At 37.2% G+C, this 18,617-nt stretch overlaps 1 protein-coding gene across 15 annotated transcripts in view; it reads left to right on the plus strand.

Annotated features, from left to right (window-relative positions):
* LOC123866919 (cAMP-specific 3',5'-cyclic phosphodiesterase) overlaps window positions 1–18,617 on the plus strand; it is a 600,070-nt gene that overhangs the window by 532,479 nt on the left and 48,974 nt on the right. For all 15 annotated transcript variants that reach the window (XM_045908710.1, XM_045908701.1, XM_045908712.1 and 12 more), the window contains one exon: window positions 13,884–13,996. In XM_045908710.1, coding sequence (XP_045764666.1) covers window positions 13,884–13,996 — 113 coding nt within the window. The remainder of the gene's footprint in view (window positions 1–13,883; window positions 13,997–18,617) is intronic.

The following is an 18,617-nucleotide window of genomic DNA, read 5'->3' on the forward strand; positions in this document are numbered from 1 at the left end:
TCCTCTATCCTAGACTGAATGCTATCGAACTCACGATAAAGATTCGTGGCACCTTCAATGCGTAACTTTAAATCTATTTTGTTCTGAGGCGTTACAACATTTGCATCAAAATTATTAATATAAGTACCAAATTTTGTTAATCTACCTTTGAGAGTGCCACGTTTCTTAATTAGATCGCGTACGAGTAGTTCTAACTTATCATCGTTGAGCCCTAATTGCGGAGATTTGTCGCGATTTGCCATTTTGGGAAAGTGGAAGTACTTACGTGGGAGTACTTACCTTATAGCAGCTAGCAGGTTGCACATGCACGTTTACGAAGGAACAGCACTATATTAACCAAGTGAAGCAACGGGTTGGGTGGTTCCTGGATAGGTTGACCGTATCCTGCGCGTCTCGAAGTCAGCGTTTTCGTATATATCCGGTGCAGAAGGTCCACAAATTTATGTTTGCGCTTGGTATTTGAAGAAAAAAGAGAACTTTTGATATATTGGTTTAATCAAACTAATTAGCGATTACAATATGCGAATTTTGAAAAACAACGATGGTATTCTATATAAAACGAAAAGCGAATTTTGAATGTCCATTTGAATTGACGTTTTGAAAAAGTCGACGACACAGCTACGTGGACCAATCAGGTTGGCCCACGCCCGCGGTCAGCGTTCCGATCTACGACGCCGCAACAGTGTACTTTTTTCGAAGAGTGTATTTTCAGAAATCATATTTGAACTTACAAGGTTCTACGTTGGAAGATGTTTTTAAAAGATGCCGATATCTAACGTTGGCGCCAATTCATGTAAATATTTTTCAACTGAAGATCAAAAGAGATCATGCTAGTAAATCGTACGAGTGAAACAGTTCGTGGTTAGTATTAAGCTTTTGCGTATAAACTCGGTTTATAGGCTGCATATAAAATAACTAGCTGACCCGACACGGGGTTGCTTAGGTAGAATTTCTGAAAATGTTTTCAACAAGCAACGGATCAACGTATAAAATAACTTTTATTATCAACTGGAGGATGCCCGCGACTTCGTCCGCGTGGATTTAGATTTTTATAGAACCCGTGGAAACTGTTTGATTTTCCGGGATAAAAAGTTGCCTATGTCCATCCCCGGGATATAAGTTAACCCTGTACTTACCAAATTTCGTCAGAAGCGGTTACACTGTTGGGCCGTGAAAAGGTAGCAGACAGACAGACAGACACACTTTCGCATTTATAATATTAGTATGGATGGAAGTATGGATGTTTTTATCGACGTCGTTGTCTACCGCGAGATGTAGATCTCTTGTAGTAACTTCTACTCTTGTAGCGGTCTGGATTCAGCTCCCTCTACTGGAGGGTTTGCCGACGCTGTGTTTTCTAGCATGAGGTTGCTATTGTAGCGCCTTGGGACCCCAACATCTATCAGTTCTTCGAACGAATGCCCCCCCGCATATCCTTCAATATGTCCAGTATTAACATTTAACGTATGACTTAATACGGTTAACACTTATCAAAGTGCTCGTACTATAAGCTGTACTCACAGCTGATATGAAGATAAAAACATGAGATAAAAATATAACAAGTTAATCTTTATGAACAAAGCCAGATTTGTACCAAAGGAACGAAACAAATTACAAAACTCACGTCGATCATGGCAAAAATTGTGTTTGAGTACTTAATATGTAAAGTTAGACAGATTGTAAACTCTGCAACTTGAAACCTGAAGGATTTTTTGGCAAGATTGTTATCACACTTAATATTATAAAGGCGAAAGTTTGTATGTGTGTGTGTGTGTGTGTGTATGTTTGTTACTCCTTCACGCAAAAACCACTGGACGGATTTGGCTGAAATTCGGAACGGAGATAGATATTATCCTGGATTAGGACATAGGCTACTTTTTATCCCGGAAAATCAAAGAGTTCCCACGGGATTTCAAAAAACCTAAATCCACGCGGGCGAAGTCGCGGGCATCGGCTAGTGATCAATAAAAGTTTGATTTTATATTGGCACATGTGAGTTTAATGGAATTCCATCGACTAACTATTCTGTGGCGAGTGCGAGGTGTGCAGGAAGTACGCTGACAATGCAATGGAGTGACGTTGGATCATAGAGTTTGATGGATTTTAGTCTGCTCTCTAGTCATTAAGCAATTGAAAGGATTTATGATGATTTAGCACTTGCATCACAATTTTATTTAATTATGTCAATAATTATAAGAAAATCACATAATATTATTATTGCTACATTGAGTTGCTCACACTTTCAAATAAACTCACTGAATGACGGTCACGTGCTGATATTATGATAAGACTATGATAAACAATTTAACCTTTGAAAATTTCTAGTATTTTAGGCATCAAAAAAAAACCTTGTGTTTATTATAATAGTCCATACACAATATGTTCTCACGCGCCATTTTAACTCTGTGTCATGTCAAAAGTACAGGTCAGCTTTAAAAAATAAGGAGTAAAATCGTACTTTTGACATGTCATATGACTCATAAAGATAAAATGCCGCGTGAGAACTCATTTTGTACGCACAATAGAGTTACATGATAGGGTACAGATGTAACCCCCCATGTCCACACACTGCCAGTGTGGCATGGGAAGAAGCCAAAAACGGAGGCAGAGACGTAGTGTGCCCGCGTTACTCGCATGCTCCTCGTTCATGCCCATCGCTCCCTATTTTGTCGGCGTGCGCGCTATTGCATATTTATATGCAATAGCGCGCACGCTGCCACAGTTTCGACGTCCATCGCGTTGCAAAGGCAAGCGACCTAGTGCGGCGCGTTGCGATTAATTGCGCGAGTAGATAGAGCAGTGTGTGGACGCCCAGTAAGAAAATAGTTTTATTTAGGTATCTGCTTCATTGCATTACCTACTTGATACATCAGCCGGTGGACTTCCATTATCTTGCATAGACCTTTCCAAATAGCGCCACCACACGCGGTCCTTAGCCTTCCTCATCCAGCTACTTCCCACCGCCCGCCTTTGTGTTGTACCTACAGGCTATATTTATCTGTACAACATGATAGACTTATCTCAGAAAGATCGATCTGTCATATTCCATTGCGCCTAAGTTCTCCAAATTTTTATATTAACTTCACGTCAGAATCGCTAAATAATACGCACTGTTCAAGGCACGTTCAATATTTCCAGTCGCGTGCCGACAATATTTCGCCACGTTCCATTAGCGGCACGCATGCCATAGGTTCGCTTTCCATCATCAGACTTTGAACTTCGAGCGATAAATATTAAATACCTCATAACTTTGTGTAGAACCGCCTACGTATCTGAGAAATCACGAAACTTTGACGAAGAAAATTTTACTAACTAATAAGCAAATTAAAACTTTGTCCGATGCGATTTGTTAAACCTGTCTTGAGATGTTTACGTATACCGATATTAAGATGAATATTTATATGCTTTTGCCTTCGTCCCTGTGGATTCAGGTTTTTAAAAGTTACTAAAGGAGCCTAGCTTAAATCAGTTCTCGTATGCTCCCCTTCTTGCCTGGAAAGTATCGTCAAAATTGATTCAGCTGTTCGGAGATAATCTTATATCTCGGTTTGAAATGAGCGTAGGATCTTGATAGGCGTAAAATATAGCCGTAATATATTTACTCGCTGTGATTTCAAAATTAGGACATAATAAAGGGCAGTTATTTTAAAATCACAGACAGACACTTAGATTTTATTTATTTGTGTGTATATCAATCGATACTATCCGAGAAACCATTAGACGTTCGTGCGTAGGAAATCGATAGGATATGGGTACGAACGATTGCCCACATTTGTTATTGCTTGTTGAAATGTTACCAAGAGGAAAAGATGTAGCTTTATGTTTCACCCCAAATATTTATGCATTACGTATCGAGGTCATAAGAAATGGTTTTACTGCGTATTTATTAACACTTTTTGGAGGTCAGCCGCCGGCAAATCTGGGTTAGGGCGATACATAATATTTATTGAAAATGAACTACAGAACTAGGTGTTATGCTGTCCCTTGCCTCCTGAATAAGAACACTTCAGGCCAATTTCTCGTTGTTAGTCGCACTTTTTGTTTGAATGGTTCCATTTCCATAAGTAACATTAATTTATTTTGAACCTATATAGACTTTACTGTAAATAAAGTTGATATGCGATATGTGACCTGTAAAATTTTCTTATTTCCATTCAGATCTATCAAGTTATTTTTCAGATCTTAGAGATAACTGTCAGTTACATTGGTTACATATCGGTTCGTAATCGGTATCGGTTTTTTAAATCTGGTGTTAAAAATAAATACTAAGCTCTATTTTAGTTTTATGAGATAGTAATTGACAAGGAACGTGAGGCGTTGACCTTCCATTATAATATCATATCTGGCCATCCTTGATGTGTCTACGTTAATAATAAATAATTAAATGTTTATGTACTAGTTGTGAAGTAGGTATTCGATTGCAATAGGAATAAGATAAAAATAATTATTTTACATACTTATCTACTAATTATTTCATTTTTAGAGTTCCGTACCTCAAAAGAAAAACGGAACCCTTATAGGATCACTTTGTTATCTGTCTGTCCACTTGTTTCCGATATTGTGGTGTTGTCGTCATTCACCTTAATTTTTTCTGCGTGTACAATCCTCATGAAAATTGACCAACCTCTCTTATACTAAAAGAACAGACGGTGTTTATTCCTATGAGGTTAAAGTGACAAGTTATCAATATGAACTGTGACGTCATTGACCACGTTCCAGAAGTGTGCTCGTTGGCAAAACAGTGGGTAATCTATGCGAGAAGGTCGTCTCTTATCTGGACCTCTGTGCATCTTTGACAGACAGTAATCATTATCGATGGTTACGAGGAAAATGATATTACTTTCATACCGGAACTACTCGTCTAAGGTCACTGATAAGTGACGTAAATTGCTGAGTTTCTATATTCAATAGAGACAGTGAAATATGTATTATTGTTTTAGCATACGCTACATATTGAGTGGAGTGGCGCCAAGGCGTGCCTTCTTTTTTTTCAACTTAAACTCAGCTTGTTTACTTCGACATCCATTAGAAAGTGTATAAATAATAATGACAAGTGTAAATTAATAACACCCCCGACAAGTGAAGGTTACAGTAAGTAGAAAAGAGCTGATAACTTTCAAACGGCTGAACCGATTTTCTTCGATTATAGCTTGGAACACTCTCGATTAGGCCACCTTTCAAAAAGAAAAACTAAGTTACAATCGATTCTAATGAATCGATTGTAATTTGGCTCATAAACTAATGTTTAGGAGCTACGATGCCACAGACAGATACACAGATACACACGTCAAACTTATAACACACCCCTTTTTGGGTCGGGGATTAAAAATTGAGAATGCTCCAAAGTGTCAGCTGATTTTCGCGCTCTGTCTTCCCTGGCCCTTAGTAACATTACAGCGTATATGTCAATTTGAACATTAAATTATGCGGGTCATTTTTAACCGCTTCCTCTTGACCTACTAAAACTTTCGAACACTGACAAAACAACAAATAAGTAACTGGTATAATGATGATTGATGACTGTTAACATCCAATAAAAAAAAATAGGTTGCCCACTTTTGACGATTAATATGTTTTGTTTTGACGATTAGTTATGAGACCCAAATACATTGAAATATATTAACCTATTCCTTCAGTCTCTTGAAAAGAGCATCCGCCGACTGTCTCGCTGGTTTTTCTCGGTAGGAATGGCACTCCTAACCAGTAGTAAATTATTTTGACAATTCAAAAGCACTTGTAATAGTTTACTTGAATAAAAATATATTCTATTCTTTTCTATTCTCCCGGGTTCGGCTTGCGGTACTGAGTCAATTAAAGAATCTATACCTTATTTCTAAATTTGCTCAGGTATGGTCCAGCTTTTAAAGCCGTACGTATCTCCAAACAATTAAGCGTACCTACCGGTATGATACTTTGTAGAAATTGATTAGGGTGTAATCAACTTTAAGCCCTCATTATTTAAAAACTAGTGGCTTTCAAAGCTCCTAACTAAATTAAAGCGCTTTCCACCTAAGATCCGCAATTACAGAAGAGATTGCAATTTTAGCTCAAAATTTACATAAATTAAAAAAAAATGTGGAAATTAGATAGAATCTATCAGTATCCGGAAATTATTTTATCGGTCGGGCCAATGAGGTTTGAGGGCTACGTGATAAAATACACGGTTGATAGACTAACCGACGCCTGCCGGCTGCGGTTGTTTATGTGCAGATAAGGCAATTTACTATATTTGAGTTATGAGATAAAATAACACTATTCTGTTTATGGCCATGCATAGTTATTGCATACATAACATTATTATAGGTTGAGCTGCTCAAATATTCAGTGTAGGAATAAATAAAGCTCTAGATAATACAGAATCAGTGGTAAATTCTTTTGAGGATTCGAAAGCACTTGTATTTTTTTTTAATCTATTCTATTCTATTGTGCTTATGGTAAGTTTGCTTCCACTGCTGGACATAGGCTTGCCCAAGATTTTGTACCCGTTTAAAATATGCTTCAATATCTAAAACATATACAACTGAAGTCGTGAATAAACCTAGTTTTATTATAGTTACATAACATAACTCAACAACATAACAACGTTACTTTAGATAAGTGGTGTAGACGATAGATGCATAATGATTAAAATTTATATAATATTGTTATTGGTATTCACGATTTGGAATCATTAAAGATAAACAAGTTATTAATGAGACACTTGTGATAGTTGTCTTCGGAGCTACCGTCGAGTTTATCGCTAATAGACTTGTTTTGTTGAATAATAATTGGATTACTTGTAACGTCAGCATCACGTCGTCAACAAAGTCATAATGATATGCGAAATTGACAAAATTTTATACTTTCTTTGTTCTAGCATATTCTCACAATCTAACCAGTTTAAGATACAAGTGTAAATTAAAAATTTATAACACCCCCGACAAGTGAAGGTTACAGTGACTAGAAAAGAGCTGATAACTTTCAAACGGCTGAAACGATTTTCTTGGATTAATAGCTAAGAACACTCTCGATCAAGCCACCTTTCAAACATAAAACTAAATTAAAATCGGTTCATTAGTTTAGGAACTACGATGCCACAGACAGATAAACACGTTAAACTTATAACACCCCTCTTTTTGGGTCGGGGGTTAAAAAAGTTACAACACGCAACGTGTTTCATCAAACAAAATCGTATTTTTATAAATAAGAATCTTTTTAATATTATTTACTCCACATACCTATCTTCTTCTTCTTCTGGGTTTTGTAATGAAATTCTGGTAACATGCGTCGCTTCAGGTCGAGTCGGGTTATATTAGTTTCTGCCCTTATTTCGTTCCCTGGTTCACTGGTGAGTGCTGAGGCTGTTAGGCTGTGGCTGTATAAAAGATAAGGTCTGGGTTCATATCCAGGCGGGGGCAATTTCAGACTTTTATCAACTGTTGTAAGTAGGTATTTTGCGAGGGTTCATGATATACTAACAAGGAACCACATACTTAATTCACTATAATCTGCCAATACAGTTTTAGTGGATCATTGCGAATTAAGTATTGTGATCCTTCGGATTTCCTCCTCATCATCGGACAATGTCCACTTTTGGGCATAGGCTTCTCCAACTTTTTGGCAACACCAACGAAACGAAATAACGATAAACGAGAAGCTGGGGCTTCAAATATTTATTTTGACTTATAAGATAAACTATGTCAGCTGTACCTACCTAATTATTTGTGGGTTCATGTACCCTCAGATATTGAGGGGAGGTAGACGGCCAAATTCGGCCCTCGTTTCGGCCATCCTTTCCGTTACAAAAACGATATCTCCACAGGGCTACATCGCCCTCTAAATTGTATACCTACCTACAGCTTTTGGTAGTATTAAATTACACAATTCGAAAATATAGGATGAAATATATCGAATATTTCTGAACCCTTCAAAATCGTAGCCCTCTGGCTATCGGAGAGCGGAAAAATCATGCATCGTACATCAAAATTCTGAATATGTATGAATGGTATTATTTGTTAACAATCCAAATTGAGGGCTCGCATTTTTATGTGTTCCTGTTTCGTCGTATAATTTTTTTTTTTTCAGCTAAGTAAATCATTTTCATTTTTACCATAAACGGATAGAAGGTACACGCTTTAATATCAAGATGAATTCTTTGAGAGCAATTGATTTAGGTTAATTATATATCTAATGTAAAGAAGCCCACCGAGTCCTTGTGTCAAATATAAAAGTGGTAAACATAGGAAGAGCTGAATGGATTGAATCCACGTTCTCACTATAGATAGAGACTATAACTGGAATTCATAGTCTAGATACTGGCTTCTTTGGGGGTCATTCAGACAACACGTTTTGCATACAGTTTGAATATGACACATGTCGCTTGAATGGTCCCCTAAAGAAGCCCCTATCTTTACTATGAATTCCAGTGCAAGTCTCGCAAAAACTTCGTAGCACATTCATACTTAGGACGTGTCAGCTAGTGGTAGATAAGTCCACTGTATACTTCAAAATCGGTAAAGAAGTGGTAATTAGGAGCCTGAGGCGCTCATAGGTGTTGTGGCACATCAATGTGTATTATTTTTGTAAAAATAGAGATATTTTCATGATCTTACAGTATAATTTACGGTGTTTTAGATGTAACATAATATGTTCTTTCGAATTATTTTTGTATGAGTAAATTGATTAAAGTTGACGACACGATGTCCTGATCCTACTTCTATAACTTTCTTTAGAATTCTTTGATTAAGTCTGTATGTCTCATACGACGTACATGCCCTCTTAATCCAACAGTTTTATGACTGGAAGTGTATTAATAGATTGTAAGAGACATGGTGGTAACTGGTATCCTTATCAGATGACTGTAATTAAGCTTCTACGAGGTGATGTAAACAATTATCACAATGTTTGTGTGGCCATATTTACTGCAGGGCATTTACCCTTCCTTAATTACGTAACATATAACATTGAGATAATAAACACGTACATTATAATTAATGAATTAAAAGAAGAGTTAATAGTTAGGAGGTGACGTGGCATATCTTTAAAAGACTTTGGTCGCAATATCAATTGACCCATGAGCAAACGATCGATAAATAATTGTAACTTAATAATATAATATAGATCACAGCTGACAAAGGTTAAACCGACTGAAAAAAACTATATCAAAGATCAGTTCAAAACGCTGGATTTAGAAACTTAAGACTTTAGATATTATATTATGTTCTATTTATACATAAGATGGCTGGCCTATAGTATTACTTCTATCTTGTAAATGAGTAAATACACTTTTCATAAATAGCCCTATAAAATGACTAGTTCCTTTTCCCTCCAACCAAACTTTAAGCTTCGGACAATAGTAGATTGGACAACAGAGCGCCAACCGTTTTGGGATATTGGAGCTATTAACAGAGCTCTCTCCGTCACTTACTCCATACAATCGTAGTTCCCATTTCATTTGAATATTAAGCAACCAAAGTCCATGAAATTTTGCAGACATAGTCTAGAAACTAATATCTGTGTCTGTGGTGTTTTAGATTTTTCTAAAAATATGTAGTTTTAAAATTACAGGGGCTCAAAGATTTGTATTTTTCTTTAAAAAAAGGCCCAACTTTGTGCTCGTTTTTCTAGACAACGAAGCAATTCAATGAAATTTGGAAAAACCACAGACCTAGAAAATTTAATGAATATTATGTAGTAAAAAAATTATCGTTATATATTTTATATTGTTATAATTATGTGGGAACTACGAAAACCAGAAATTACACCCAGAAATCTTGAAAATTTCGTGCTGTCTCGATTTGTGCAAGCGGGGTGGTGAAGTGCGGGGGACGACACGTGAAACTGACAGAAACTGACAGTCTAAACACACGGGCCACATTTAGACTGCACCCAACTCCAAACTTGTCGATAGGTCTAACTAAATACACTGGTAGGTACATTTCAACTTGCGTTAGACGTATGCGTTACCTACTCAGACGTTGCCTGTAGATAAAAATATGTCTCATGTTTGCTGGCAATAGCGCATGCATCAAACCCTGCAAGTTGCAACTCTCTTGCAACCTATTCCTCACGCAATACGCACAGCTTTAATATTATAATTTTTGACAATGTATACTATATGTAATGCCATATCACAGGTCACTCTCTGATTTATTGCTAAAAATTTACTTCCAAATGCAAAGAAATCTAAGTGTGTTGAATTCACACTGCCCAATACCAGGACCTTAAATGACATAAATTCATTGATAAATAATCATATGTTGAAAATAAAGGAGAACCCCGTGTTTCTCGGTATAATGTTAGATGCAAAGCTTCTATGGAACACCCACATATCAACACTTGATGGTAAACTCAGCTCTGCTGCTTACACTGTTAGAAAAATTCGACAGGTACTGACGTGGAAACTGCAAAAATTGTATATTTTGCCTATTTTCACTGTATTATGTCTTACGGACTCTTGCTATGAGATAAAGCGGTAGAAATTGAGAAAAAAATGTATTACAGAAAAGGACAGGACGTGCAATTTATAATTTAAAACCGCGCGCTGCCATACAATAAAAATATAAGGAAATAAGTACCTTGTCTATTATCTTATAGTAGCTTCTAAATATATTTACAACTAGCTAATGCCCGCAGCTTCACTCGCGTGGATTTAGGTTTTTAAAAATCCCGATCCTTTCATTTCCCAGAACAAAAGTTGCCTCTCCGTAATAGCCCGTCCCCGGGATGCAACTTGTTTCTGTATCACGTAAGAATATTTAAACGGATGATCCTTTTCAAATCCCGATGGATCACCAGGATTTAGGAATGCAATTTCTTACAGCATCAGGGTTGAGGTCAACGACAAAGTGTTTACTTGGTATAGATACCTTCAATATCAATTAATAATCGACACTTTTTAAATCCCATTAGCTTTAGTAGTCAGGTCCCCTGCAACATCAGGATTGAGGAGTTGGAATCCAAATTTTTTATAGAACAATGTCGCAAACTTTCTTTATCGATTAAAAAACTACCCAAAATTACGCAGTTAGGTTACCTGCCAAATTTCATGGTTTTGAGTCAACGGGAAGTACCCTAGAGGTTTTCTTGAAACACACGACAGACAGAGAGATAGACAACAAAGTGATCCTATAAGAGTTCCGTTTTTAATTTTGAGGTACGAAACCCAAGAAAACGTAGGAACGGTATTCCGAACCAGTGGTTTTTGCTGACCATCCAAAAACACTTTGAAGTTTACCTAAAAGTTTACAGGAATAAAAATTTATCATTGTATTCCATTCCATTTCATTCTATTCCATTCTGTTCAAAGATAAATAGATAATAAAAATATTTGTCACCGAAACAATAATTTACGATACATCAACCAATATCAATTTTACTGATGACAATCTGACTATTACCAAAGTGAACGACTACTATAATATCTATTATATACGACTAACATAATATGTATTATAAATTGTGTGCCGTTTGCATTCTCACTAGGTTCTCATTAAGTTTGTTTTATTTGGTTAAACTTTCTGGCATTTATATTGTTATGACGTTTAATTGGCAAACAGTCTGTTTATTGGCTGAAACTCAAAAATTCAGCCAATCACAACAAAGAAAATATTGTAATAATGATTGATGCAGCTTTCTGTAATTGAAAACAAAATATTTGACATTAACTTGAATGTGACAGTGTTTTCCGAATAGGGTTGCCAGAGGCCCCGTATTTTACTGGTTACCCCGTATTTCAGGATATAGAAACCTGTAATTATGAAAATAAAATACGGGGTAAATAAAACTAAATATTTTTAGGGTTCCGTAACTCAAAAGCAAAAAAGAACTCTTATAGGATCACTTCGTTGTCTGTCAGTCTGTCAGTCTTTCCGTCTGTCCGTCTGTCCATCTGTCCTTCTATCCGTCTGTCATGTGTTCATGAACAAATATTAGTATTTTCAATTTTCAAAGTAAGATAACTACATATATCAAGTGGGTTATTATATGAAAGGGCTTTACCTGTTCATTCTAAAACAGATTTTTATTTATTTTTATGCATATTTTTTTAATGCATAACAGTTTTTGATTTCTCGAGTAAAATGTCGGAAAAAGTACCCGAATACGGAACCCTCGGTGCGTGGGTCTGACTCGCACTTGGCCGGTTTTTTACAAATTCAGCAGGAGCTGGCTGGCGAAATCAAACACTGACGTTATGTCCAGTAGAAAGAATATTTTCCTTTTGCGGCAATGCGTAGCCGAAACCCACTCGATATTGATCATGGTCGTAGCCAAGGCGGCGGGGCTTGGTTTGAGGATGTAAGCCTTTTTTTATACAAGTTAGCCCGTGACTTTAATCTTTTCTAGTGGTAAGTGATGATGCAGTCTAATTTCTTGGCCGTTAGGGCCATACTAACCATATAACTAGCCATGACCGAAGCCTCCCACCAGACCAGAAATTTTGAAATGGCGACTGCGCCTGGGAAGCCGTCAAAAACCTAAGCCTAAAATAATACTTACACTATTTCTTGCATTTGCTTACCAATTTTTTTTTTGGAAATATATCAAACATTTCGCGCTCACTATACTCGCGCTTTGAATTTCTATTACTTGGTGTAAACCCAGCAATTTCGTTTGCATGAATTTAGATTTTTAAAAATTCCGTGGGGGATTTTCCGGGCTAAAAAGCCGCCTAAAAAAAATGTCTGGGATGCAAGTTACCTCTGAATAGTAAGTACCAAAATTTTGGTAAAGAAGATGGGCCGTGAAAGGGTAACAAATAGATAGGCAAATAGATATACTGTCGTATTCGTAATATTAGTATGGATAGGAAGCTTTAAAAATAAAATCTTGCTATGGCTACACTCGTTTCCCTTTCACTTTAATTTTTTCTGTATTGAACCAAAAACACTTACGCTCACTGCGCTCGCGCTTTTTTATTGTTGTATTTTATCTCACTGTCAAATTGAAAGGCGAAATTCCACTAACCAGGTAATTAGCCCATAAAGTTGAGCGAATGTTTTTTTCCTCATGACAGGATTCAGTTCCGGCCCTAATAAAACCTCTCCCGCAATCGATTCCTGGCTACGGCCATAGTATTGATACTGTGAAGGTGGAATTACAAATTAAATGTAATTTTAAGTTGAAATGAAAAGATTGTATGCATGAAATGTATAACATTTTGCTTTACAACACTAAGAGTTTTTAAAAGCTATTTAAATAAATAAATCTTTTATTTAAAACCACATTGCAAACACAGTTCACCAATCAAGACACGGCAACATACAGAGAAAAAATACAAAACTTACAAATAAACTGAAATATCTAAATAGGCTTTCCATGCATTTCAGAGAGAACCACCGCCTATTTCTTCAAATACTTCAAATTTTCAAATTTCTTCAAATCTAAACCCCGTATTTTTGATGGTGGGTAGCCTGTAAATCAAAAAGAGCCAGGTGGCAACCCTACTTCGACCTAGACAGAATGAAAAATTGTTTTCATTACTCGGTATGCCTACTGCCATAGTGTGACAGAAAGTGTGACGGTAGTTGTGACCTCTGATTGGCCGACTCTCTTTCACTATTTGCTAAAATTGATGATTGCAACAACAATTTTTTCTTTTTTGTAATCGAAAACAGAACACGGACGTCAAACAGGTTGACTAATTGCAATCATTTCTGACCGGCTAACATTGTTCCGCTAGTGGCTCAAACTCACTGTCGCAGCAAGAACATGGTAAATTCAGCCAATCACAGCAATTTGAAATTTGGTTATCACAAATGTACCGATCTAGGAACCGAGAATGCACGAACCAGGGCAGATAGAGATAAGAACAATAATATCATACGTAGGAAATCGACGGGGGATCGTTGACAAGGATAGCCTCACAAACTTTCATAAATTCATCGCTTCTTTTTTTTTTTCAGACGAAGCATACATGAAGCTGGCACTAGAAACCGTTGAAGAGCTGGACTGGTGTCTGGACCAGCTCGAAACAATACAAACTCACCGCTCCGTCTCAGATATGGCTTCGCTCAAGGTATTTGACAAAATTATTATCTGTGTAATAATTTGCAAGATATGACGATATCACAGAATAATAACAAAGCTGATCGCATATTAGAAAATAACCGCAAGAGGCACTGGAGCCGCAAGTACCGCCAAATGTGCCTCAAAAATACAGATTAGGTGGTGAATATATTCTTAAGAGTGTAAATATAGCCACGTTTAACGAGGGTGTGTGGTTAATGCAGACGTACCTAATTACATTAAGAATTAAGATGTACAAATGACGTCATTAGTCAGTACACAACAATGGTTCTAATTTGATTGTACACAATCTAAACTAAATTGACAGGTCTAACAAGTGTAAATTAAAAATTTTCATCACCCCCGACCAGTGAAGATTACAGTAACTAGAAAAGAGCTGATAACTTTCAAAAACTTGGAGTTTTCCAAACATTTTCCAAAACATCATCACACTAATATTATAAAGGCGAAAGTTTGTATGTGTGTGTGTGTGTGTGTGTGTATGTTTGTTACTCCTTCACGCAAAAACCACTGGACGGATTTGGCTGAAATTCAGAATGTAGATAGATAATATCCTGGATTAGCACATAGGCTACTTTTTATCCCGGAAAATCAAAGAGTTCCCACGGGATTTCAAAAAACCTAAATCCACGCGGACGAAGTCGCGGGCGTCAGCTAGTTTTTAAATAAATAATAATGTATATCTAGGCAACGTCCATCTTGACAGCTTGACATTTGTCAATTGACTTAATATTAAGAACCTAACGGTTATGTAACCTTCTTTTCTACAAGAAAACTAGAAAAGAGCTGATAACTCTTAAACGGCTGAACCAATTTTTTTGGATTATAGCTAAGAACACTCTCGATCAAGCCACCTTTCAAACAAAAAAACTAAATTAAAATCGGTTCATTCGTTTAGGCGCTACGATGCCACAGACAGATACACAGATACACAGACACACAGATACACAGATACACACGTCAAACTTATAACACCCCTCTTTTTTGGTCGGGGGTTAAAAATAGGTGCTAGATCTGTTTCACAATGATTTCTGCATAAAATGATACCATAATGAAATAGATAAACGTAATAATGCTATAATTAATAAAACTTAAGATCTGTTGATTTGGTTCAAAGACTGTGTTATTTTTTTTATTCCATTACAAATTAGCCCTTGACTTTACCAACCGAATGACCACGAGCATAGAATGCGTAGCTTACTCGTATAGTGCGTGCGCCGTGCGGTTTTTGAGATTCTTGCGGTATCTTCTTCTATGCGATGACCTTTAAGCTTATCTAAGTATTTCCTCATGTAAAATAGTACAGCTTGCAAAACCCGGCAGATAAAACGTTACACGCTCTATTCGCGATGATCGATGGGAGCTGTACCTAGAAGATCGCGTTTTCCTGGATAGTAACCACATGATTGATGTTTACAGATATCGATTCTTATAAGTAAACAATGAGTATGAGTCGTGAGTGTTCTTATGACGATAAAATAAAATGATTAAAAATTTATAAAAACATGACTCAATGTTTAAGTTTAAGGTCAGGGGTAGTGCAATAAGTTAGTCACCCTCTATTTAAATACACTGTCTCTCGGCGTTTATTGCATAAGATTTTATTAAGAGAAAACAGGCAAACTCTATATCACCAATATTGGGTTTTGTGAAATCTTTTGAAAACTTTGAAAAATCGTCACAGGTCTCCACTATTTGATAAATAAAACATCAATGTTGATTGAGTTAAGCTATTTTACGGCTGAAATTAAAAACACACAAACAAAAATCTTTCTGGGATAGGTCGATAACTAACTTAGCGACATTGTTATTCGTCAAAGTTACGTTTTTTATCGACAGACTACGTTATTTATCGAGAGATTACAATAATAATAGTATATAGGTAGCTGTAAGTAACCGTTTGTGTCTCAAGTGATTGACGTCCACTGCTTCTTCAGGACGTAGGTCTCTTAAAGGGACTTGGTCAAAATATGATCAATGATCATGTACCTAACTACTGTTTATGGAGACAAGCGTAATAATAATAATAGATACTATCCTTAGACGCTGTAAATAATATTGCTTGTTTATTATTTGATAGTAATCTCCAAGAGAAACTATAACATCTTCAGTTTGTCCAAACAAAGTACTCAATTAAATAAATAATCCGTAAGAAACTATCCAATTTACGAAATATTTGCTAACAGAGGTTTCGTCACCGAAGTCGACAAGATTAAAAGGATTGGTATTACTTGGAACCCCAAAGTCGTAAAAGAGAATGAATGACGTCTTCATTTAATCTTATACTGGCTTCCCACGGTGCGAGATTTTGTGGATTATCACGAACGGCTGACGACTCGCACGACGATGTGTCTGTGCTACCACGGACGATACTCTTCCCATGATGCGTCGATGCGGGCTGGTCCGCATCCGTCCGCAATATCACGCACCGCGGAAAGCCTGTATTAGGCCGTAATATGATCAGTGATCACGGATCACCTAATTAACCATTACCTACACCGATACCGCTATAAATGAAAGCTTCATTATCATCATCATCATCATCATCAGCCTGTGGACGTCCACTGTTGGACATAGGCCTTCCCTATAGAGCGCCACCACACCCGGTCCTCAGCCTTCCTCATCCAGCCACTTCCCGCCAGCCGCTTTATATCGTCGGTCCATCGTGCTGGAGGGTTTGCTTAAACGCGGTCTCCACTCAAGGACTTTCCGGCTCCAACGGCCATCGCCTCTACGACAGGTATGGCCTGCCCACTGCCACTTCAGCTTGCTAATAGTTTGGGCTATGTCAGTGACCTTGGTTCTCCTGTGGATCTCCTCATTTCGGATCTTATCCCTCAGGGAAACTCCTAACTAACATAGCCCTCTCCATAGCTCGCTGAGCAAGTTTGAATTTTTGAACAAGGCCATTTGTCAGTGTCCACGTTTCAGCACCATAGGTGAGGACGGGAAGGACACACTGGTTGAAGACTTTTGTTTTCAGGCATTGAGGAATTGACGATGAGAAGACTTGACTTAATTTTCCAAAAGCTGCCCAGCCTAGCCGAATTCTGTAGGCTTCCTCATCGAAATTGCTTCTGCCTAATTGAATTATTTGGCCAAGGTAGTTGTATTGTGAAACAATTTCGATGCCAACATTTTCGACGCGAACCGGTGTCGGGACAACGTGCTGATTGAGCATTATCTTTGTTTTGTCCATGTTTATCCCGAGACTGACACGTCTGGAAGAGCGGCTTAGGCTACACAGCATCTCCTCGAGATCTTGCGGAGATTCTGCTAAGATGACCACGTCGTCAGCGAACCGTAGGTGTGAGATGTACTCGCCATTTATGTTTAGTCCTCGTCCTTTCCAGTTCAGCGTTTTGAAGAAGTCTTCCAGTGCACTGTTAAACAGTTTTGGAGATATTACGTCCCCCTGTCTAACACCCCTTCGCAAGTTGATAGGTTTTGTCTGCTGAGACTGTATTTGGACGGTCATTGACGCAGAATCGTAAATACATCTCAGCACCTCGATATACCGCCAATCGACCTGGAATCTCTGCAATGATTCCAAAACAGCCCAAGTTTCGATAGAGTCGAAGGCTTTCTCGTAGTCCACAAAGGCAAGACAGAGTGGGAGATTATATTCTTCTGTCTTCTGTATAATCTGCCTTAAGGTGTGTATGTGGTCTACGGTACTATAGCCTTTTCGAAACCCAGCCTGTTCTGGTGGTTGGAACTGAAACCTTACCATTTTCTAATTATCTTCTGTTTTATAACAACTAGTAGGTATTACCTTTAAATCCAGTTTATTACCCAACGTAATTCCCAAGTTGAAGTAAATTACTTTCCCAAATCTCAAAGTTTACAGGGATTCTCATCGCAAGTCACTGTTCTACTTTTCTAATTTCCAAAACATTTTACCTATGGAACTAGTACTTACAGGCTTGTTTTACACGAGTTTCGACTGTGGGATGTATTGGTGAATGCCGAACGCGTTGCTTTGGGAAAGAAAAGTTTTAATGACTTGGTGATATAGACACCTACCTACTCTTTATTTGTAATTCTAGTTCAAAACAGAAATGTAGTCATAGCGAGCGCCCCGAATTTTTGGGCAGATGTTTGATTAGTTCTGAAAGTTTGTATGGCCTGCATGATTTTATTTCAAACTTAACTTTCCAGCTGGTTGCTGGTACTATTTATTATACTCAAGTAATGCTACACAGCCTTCAGCTTCTGTTGCGTTGTTATCTCCAAAAAAATTACTTACCGGTTTTCGAGCCAATGCTTTTTATTTCTCTTCTATTTCTTAACGTTGTATACAGTATATTTATTAAAATAAAATAAAGAGATTGATTGAATAAAAAGATTTTTTTAAAACTTAAACTTACGCAAATGCTTTTGAATCGTCAAGTGAATCTAATAGGTAACTGGCTTAAAATGTAGTTTGGACTACTCATAATAGAGAGTGGAAAATTGATAAAATATTAATAATAAAACAGTTTATAAGCATTAAAGAGACCATACACAACATGGGAACATCGAGGCTTCGACATCACTGACAGGCGTCAAATGTCACCTACACCTATGACGCTAGGTTGGCTTTGAAACAACTATTTTACTTTGATTTC

The sequence above is a fragment of the Maniola jurtina genome, chromosome 7, assembly GCF_905333055.1.
Source record: "Maniola jurtina chromosome 7, ilManJurt1.1, whole genome shotgun sequence".
Lineage (NCBI taxonomy): Eukaryota > Metazoa > Arthropoda > Insecta > Lepidoptera > Nymphalidae > Maniola > Maniola jurtina.